This window comes from Microchirus variegatus, assembly GCF_963457635.1.
Source record: "Microchirus variegatus genome assembly, chromosome: 8".
NCBI lineage: Eukaryota > Metazoa > Chordata > Actinopteri > Pleuronectiformes > Soleidae > Microchirus > Microchirus variegatus.
Genome location: NC_139809.1, coordinates 21750689 through 21758823, shown reverse-complemented (window position 1 = coordinate 21758823; position 8135 = coordinate 21750689). Strand labels below are relative to the sequence as shown.

At 40.8% G+C, this 8135-nt stretch overlaps 1 protein-coding gene across 1 annotated transcript in view; it reads left to right on the top strand.

Annotated features, from left to right (window-relative positions):
• Positions 1-1387: 1387 nt before the first annotated feature.
• The window catches only part of b4galnt3b (beta-1,4-N-acetyl-galactosaminyl transferase 3b), a gene marked incomplete at its 3' end in the record, with an annotated part of 60678 nt that continues 53930 nt past the window's right edge, over positions 1388-8135 (top strand). The window contains exon 1 of the mRNA XM_083894280.1: positions 1388-1498. Within this exon, the coding sequence (XP_083750406.1) occupies positions 1465-1498 (34 nt within the window). The 5' untranslated portion in view covers positions 1388-1464. The remainder of the gene's footprint in view (positions 1499-8135) is intronic.

Genomic DNA, 8135 nt, shown 5'->3' with positions numbered 1-8135 from the left:
GAGGTGTCAAACTGTTGACACGTGGGCCACATGCGTCCCTCCACTTAATATCACATACTGAAAACATGGCCTCCGACCTCCTTTCAGAATATAGTACAAGATATGTTTGCTAACGGTGTTTGTTTTAATAATAGTAATAAGACATTTGTTTGTAATGATCAATGTAATGTATTCCATTCAACATTCATCTGTCTATCATAAACCGTTAGTCAATGACCGGGTCATGGTGGTAATATGAGATTGGTGTTGTTATTCTTTACTATTATTTATTCATAAATCAGTTTTTTATTGTGACGTATACATCATTCCATTTCAAAACAAGCACTGTTTCTTTGAAATTTTGTTGAATATCATCATGAATATCTTCAATGCCATATCATGATGGAATACTACACAGTTGATTTTGATCAGCTGGAAGCTCATTGGCTCATAGGATTACACTGAATTTAACCTTTTTTCACCTCAATTATCCAATTTTGTACAGAAAAAGACTAATTTGCTTTTCTTTTTTTTTTTTTTAATAAAACTTTTTTTTCAGAGACTAATCGAGCATAAACGAGGCTTAAGCTGTCTTCAGGTAACAATAGTGGCCTGGTGATAATGGGGGCACTTCCTTTTAGTTACGAAGACTCTGACGCAAATGTGTGTGAGATGCAGAGAATAAAATATATATTATATATATCATCCCTTTTCCTGCTGTTAATAATCATTGTGCATCATTACAATTTTGTAACTTTGCACTTGACTATCAATTACAACAGCAGTGTTTTATTCGTATTATTCAAGCCAAACATACACTATATGGACAAACGTATTATGGTCAAACCTGTGACGTATTGAATTCAGGTGTTCCAATGTTTTTTTTTCTCCATTACTTCATGTTTGAGTTTACATCCGGTTTTTTCGACACAGGGCTTTATTTTGAAGGCAAAGCAGGTACTTCCTGTGCGTGCGCGTGTGTGTGGGTGCGTGTGGGAGCAGCCTGGTCTGCAGCCACAGGTCAGAGTCTCAGAGTAGCGGCGGCGGCGGCGACAGCGGCACGGCAGCATCACGGCGGCAGCATCACCATCAAATAGAGCAGAAGGAAACCCGTCGAAAGTTCCAGTCTCGTTCTTGTTCCCGTCGAGTCGCGCTGGAACTTTGTTCCCGCGGGATGAGAAGAGGAACCGGCGGCGGCGGCGGCGGCTCTGCGCTTCATGGTGTGGGACACCTCTAGCTGCTGCTGAGTGAGTGTGAACCCGCCGGGAGCAGCGGACCGACCGGCAGCAGCAGCAGCAGGAGGACGGGCTCTGCGGTCCCGGGTGTCGCTCTCGTTCCCGCTGTGTCGGTTGGACGGAGCCGGTGAAACTGATGCAGCAAAACATGATCTCGGTGTTTTTCCCCCTGAAGAAGCTGCGGCGGAACAGCAAATGTCTGCTGTTTTCTGCCGTCCTGCTGGTGGGTGCTGTCGCCGTCTACAACGAGATGATCGCAGCTAAAGCCTGGAGCAATGATCCGAGTAAGTTGTGAACCCTTCTTACGTAACAAGTGTTTGTTTGTTTGTTTGTGCATGAGACCACCTGCTGCTATCAAAGAGAGAAAGAAGAAACGCGTTTACTAAAGGATTACAGAGAAAGTTAGACGAAACTCACAGTGGAGAAGTTAACCTGTCCTGTTTACTTATTTACATGTTTGCCACATGTAAATAAGTTACTAGAAATATAAAAGAAAAGTAGTTCTTATAATAATAATAATAAAGAAATACATTAGTCATTGTTTAGATTTGAAGCTTGGTACATAAAAGTTCCTCCTCTTCATCTGTGTGTCATGCAGGATGTGTGTTTGATTTCCTGCTCACTCTGTTGAATGTATTTAGATTAAAAGTAAAGTCATTGTAAATGTGGCTTATTCAATAACAACAATCATCCTTATGCGCCTTTTCTGCACTAAGAATATTATAAAAAGTGTTGCGTTGATGTGATGTTTGAGGTGTAATCACATGCTGTATATTTGCTGTGTCAAACCTTCTCCCTGGTACTTTAATGAGTGACTTTATTATTATTTATGGGTTAATGGGCCACGGGCCGGTCCAAAGAGCTTGAAGGGCCGGTTCTGGCCCCCGGGCCTTAAGTTGAATAGCCTTGATTTAATCTATTGCAATGTTTCAATTCATTTTGCTTTGTGCGTCTATGTAAGAAGCATTTTGACATTAACGATCGTGATGCACCGCTGCTGAATGATTGTAGGAAAAACACTGTACTGTCATGTCTTTAATGAAGCTGGGGATGTTTGCACAGGAAACATGAGCCACAGCAGGTGAAACAACACATCCACCTGTGTGTCAGTGTGTTCTTGTATGGGTATCTTTGTGAGGACCAAAAACAACTTAAACCCCCCCAAACAATCTAAGGGTGTGAGGACATTTTGGCTGGTCCTTACATTCTATCACTCTTAAATATGGTTTTCTGACAGTTAAGACAGTTAAGAATTTCAGGGTAAGGTGCTAGAGGGAACGCATTATATCTATGAGTGTCCTCACTATGAATGCTGTGTGTGTGTGTGTGTGTGTGTGTGTGTGTGTGTGCGTGTGCGTGTGCGTGTGTGTGTGTGTGTGAGAATGAGAAGGGGGATGGGGAGGTCATAAGGTCAGTTCACAGGTTTAAAGGAAGTCTTGTCTCGCCGAGCTTCCCACCCGTACCTTATTTACACCTCAGCTGTTGTAACCACACACACACTCACTCACTCATACTTAAGCACTATCAGGGCACATGCAGTTGCACTGGATGGAGATGAAAACACATGACACACAGACACACACACTTTTTTTTGAACAAAGCCCGGCATGTAAACACATGCCTGAGACCTACATTACAGGGCCTGCCTATATGCACACATTCCTGGGCTGCAGCCCCCTCGTCACATTCAGATGTGTCTCGAAGCTGAAACAGGGAGGACTTTCTACAGCTTTCAACCTCAGCTGAAAGAGCAACGTGTACAAAGAAATGTGTCATAGGAGGTGGAGATGTGCGTGGTGTGTTCGAATTCATTTGAATGAATTACTGCTCATTATGCATTTGTTGTCATTTTATGACAGCCCTGTTAGGAGGTAGATATTGTAGTTTAGTAGCTCCGGTCTGTGCCTGTGCAGCAGGACGGTTACATCAGCTCATCACCTTCCATCTAAACCAAGCCACAGGTTTCCAGAGCAGCAGTCAAAGGCTTGGTCTTGGTCGCTGCAGTCTTTAAGGGATTGCTTGTTTTTCCCACATGTAGGTCACATGGGCTCTTAAGAAGATAGATAACGTATGAAGTGTAGCAGTTAATAAATGTCCTGAATCCCACCAGAGTAATGGTGGCCCTGTACGGCTGAGTGGTTTTTATGTGTTCTGGCTGTTTAAATAATACTTTGAAGAAAAGGCTGTGACAGGGTTTGTTTTTTATGCTTCGTCTTTATTATTTTGTATTTGTTTTCAAATCTGTCCTCGGGAGGACACTTCCAAACTCCCAATGTATTGGCTGCCACAGGAGAATAGCTGTGCTAAATCTAGATTAGTGTCCATAATAAATGAAAAAATAGTATCGATGGCTCAGTTACCACTTTTTTTTTTTTTTAATCACAAAATTTGAGTGTCTAAATTCTAAATTACCATGAGAGGTTGAACTCTGTTATGCTGCCTCCTCACTGTAGGGTGCACAGGTGTGTCCACAGATTTGCGTACTTTGCCATCTATGGTGTGATGTGTTGGTGTGAGGACGATGGTTCAGCTTGATTCTGTCCATTTTCACAGCTAACATTTAACCATAACTTGCTTTTTCGATTCGCCAAGGTAGCCTATGTTGGCCGTCGTACTGAAACCAGTTTTCATTCACTTCACTGCAGCCTGAACATCAATGACAGCTTGAAGTCTTTTGTGGTGGATGAGGCTCTTTATCATCTCAGATGGTGGACGGTGCAGGGCTGGGTGGAACTAAAACAGGCCATCCATGGTCACTTGGTCGTAGTCTCTGATGTTGGCGTGTCCTCTCTCTGCTCTAGCTTGCTTTGTAAAACCTCCACTCTAGAATTACTCGGGTTGCCATAGTTGGCCACTATGTCTCAAGGGTGTGTGTGCGCGCATGTGTGTGTGCGTGCGTGTGTTTGGAGATCTCCACCCCACCCTGGTGATAATGACAGACTGTGTGTCTGCAGGCTCTGTAAACCTATTTCACTTAATGACACTCCAGGGTAAGTTGAGGTCCTCTTTTTAAAAAACCCTCCACCCTCTAATTTGAGACAGACTATGTTTGAACTGGAGTAATATTTCTGCAACAAAGAGAGCCGCTGCTGGAGCTCATTATAGATTGAGAAGAGTTACACCGGTCACCAATGTTGAAATGGAGCAGTGGCTGGGTCAGACTCCTTTGGGACACTGGGCTTCCTGCTGCATAAACACAGTGGAAATGAACGATAAAGCATCTTGCATGGAAAAGACTGGACAATTCCGTAACAGCCATAGTAAATGACACTTCCTGAAGCATCCAGTTAAATTTATAGTATGGTTATGTATGTTGTGGTGTCTGCAAATTCCAAGTCATGTGCAGGCCCGGGTGTGTTTCAGTGGGTACAGCAGGATGTTGTCTTTGCCAGGTTTTTGGTATTCAACTTGGCAGGTAATTCAACGCTAATAGTAGGGTATGTTTTTGCATCATTCGCTCAAGTGGAAAAATGTCACCTACAGCAATAAGTATGTCTCATACACTGATGAAAAAGTCAATTGGTGTCGAGATTCTCCAACTAATGTCATGTCTGCGACACAATGTTATGTTAGTTTTATCTACAGAGAAGAAGCTTCAATTAAAATCAGCGAGGAAGTCGGTCTATTGTCACTCTTGCGATGGACATGAATGCACACAAAAGTAACAGAAAAGTTACTGTGGCATGACAAATGGCAGAAATGGAGAAATGTGTTGTAGGTGTGACCCCAATATAGAATGAGCCTTTGTTTATATTTACACACACATGTATATATGTATGTGTGTGCGTGTGTGCAAAATGTTCATGATTTTCCTTTATAAATCATTGGTTGTTTGGATAAGAAATTGCAGTTAAATATAGCATATAGGAGACAAACAGAGTGATATTTATCATTTTATTGATTTCAATACCTTTAGCACTAATAATTGGAACTCATAATTAGTTTGGTAACCTCAGTGACCCTTGACCTCCATACACAGGTGAATCCAATCATGAGAAAGGGTATTTAAGGAGTGTTTCTCCTCTTTGCATCTTCTCTGTAGAGTGGCAACATGGGAGCCTCAAAACAACTCTCAAATAACCTGAAAACAATGATTGTTCAACATCATGGTTTAGGGGAAGGATACAGAAAGCTATCTCAGAGATTTAAGCTCTCAGTTTCAACTGTGAGGAACATTGTGAGGAATTGGAAGATCACAGACACAGTTCTAGTTAAAGAGATACTCCACCAATTTTCATGTGGCTTTGTATTGCTAGTATAGCAATAGTATTTTTTTATTAAATGTGCTTCCCTCCCTCTATTGTTGTATGTATTGTATTGTATCTAGTTGTAAAAAATAAATTTTTACCTTTTCCAATCTTACCCCATCACTGAGTCGAATGATGTGTTTCGCATCATTTGACTCAGTGATGGGATAGCTTCTTTTCAGTGTTTGAAACTACAACTGCCATTGCTGCACTTTTTAGACTCACCGACAAAATTTCATTCCCAGAACACGGTGTCCGCCATCTTTGCTAACAGTTACGACCGGCTCTGGCTTTTGTAAACTAAAAAAGAAGACAATAACAGATTGTAGGTTTCAAACTGATATGGCTGCGAGGGAAGAAGAAGATACTCAGCTCCTGAAAACAGTACTGTGTCTATGAAGACTGTTGATGCTCACGATGAGCCATAATAAGTCTGATTTTTCTTTTTATGATTATTAATATTAAAAATGTAAATTCATATATGTTGTGGTTTATTTTCTAGCCCTTCGTGTTCCTCCATGACAGTATTATTAGATGTAGTGATTTAATTTGGAAAAAATGGTTGATAAACAATTCAGAATTAGAGCTACTTTGTTTACTGATCATTTTTATTGTGTAAATCTAACTTGTTTAGTATAGAAACGTAACAAAATCAGTTAAAAAAAACAAAAAACACGTTATTATTCACAAAGGAAAACAAAAAACTTTCAGCAAACCATGCCAACTCGGTGAGCTGTGAACATTATAACGTTGTATATATAGGCTATGAATAACATTAGATGAAAATGACAACATTGTCTGTGACTTCTTGAACAAACATGAATAACAATAAAACATTTGAATAACACTGACATTGTTCTCCAGTGAAAGCAGGGTTGCTTTACTTAGCTAACAGTTTACATGTAACGTGTGTGTAATTGTCTATCAAACGTTACTTTGACAATGTTGTCGCTTCACTGCTGACAATTATATCACATCGTGTACTATGAGCAGAAAGGTCCGTAATGTATCCGCCAACTAATTCCTCTCGGGGACGCTTTCTGCTCTTGGACGCGTCTGCTTCTCTCGGAGTGACAATGGCGGAAGCGCGAACTCTCGCAGGAAGCGGGTGCCGTGCATTCTGGGAGTTGTTGTCATTTGTGATGAGATAAATACATTTTTTTTCTGCCTTTCTAAGACAAGAAGGCACTTGCTTCAAATATTATTTCACATTTCTACTACATAGATGACCTAGTTTTAATAGACATTCATCTTCTCAACGGTGAAATATCCCTTTAAGGCCCGAAGTGGCTGACCAAGAAAAATCTCAGACCTTGAAAGGCGCCTTAAATATAATGCATTATTATTATTATTATAGGCGAAGGATGGCACAGTCAACCCACAGACCAGCTCCAAAGACCTACAATATCATCTTGCTGCAGACGGTGTCACTGTGCATTGTTCACAGCACACTTCAAACAAGGAGTGTATCAAAATACCTTCCACCAGGCTCTAACTGGAAGCTATATGAAGCGTTTAGAGCAGGGGTCTCAAATTCAAATGACCTGGGGGCCAATGAGCATCTATTGTGGTCAAGAGGAGATAAAAGTGGGGAAAAAACAACTGTTCACAATATTGCATCATGGTATCACACGTATACTTAATAATACTATTTATGATGCAAAATGAATATATTATAATAATAATAATCCTTTGCATTTCAAGAGGGTTCTTGCACAGTCATGCTCGAACCCTAAATATCAAAAACAGACATTTATTTTGAATTACATAAATAATAGTGTGGACAATTGTAATTAGAATTCGTACCAGGAGCCATTTCAGCTACTGCCATTCGTAATTATGACCAAATGTCTTATTATTACTGTTATAAAAACATTGCTAGCAAACATATATTATATTCTATTACTTCGCTGGCAGCTGTGACTCAGCTACACACTGTGTTTAAAAGACAGTGAGGCCATGTTTTCATTTTAACATGGTATCACTGTGTTTGTCTCCTTTATGATATATTTTACTGACATTTCTTATCCAAACAACCAATGATTTATAAAGGAAGATCATGAACATTTACAGGGGTGCCCAGACCTTTGCATACCACTGTATACACACACACACACACACACACACACACACACACACACACACACACACACACACACACACACACACACACACACACACACACACACACACACACACGCACGCGCGCGCACACACACACACACGCACGCGCACACACACACACGCACACACACACACACAACTGTACTATAGTAATAGTGTACAAGAATCAAAACCATGTTTATTTGTTAACAGACAGATTGCTTATAATTTGTTAAATCAAATAACTTTGTGTTACACAGCCTTGTATGCAAGAACAATGCAAACCATCAGTGACGGACAGACAGGTTTAATGAGGAAGCTAACTGTTCAAACAAATCTTACTGTATTTGAATCTCCGCACTCGAGCGCTGCATAGAGGAACCATTGTCAGCGTCAACTTAACCATGCTTAAGAACAAACTTATCATACACTGTTAGTAGTTCTGGCTCTCAGAGCACAGTGCTGTCTGTGAGCATGCATTGGTAACCTAACCCTCACTCGAGCTGCAGTGTTTGTGTGAGCTGCTGCCTGCTCCACCCAACACAAAGAGTGAAATTCTCCGACTGACAAG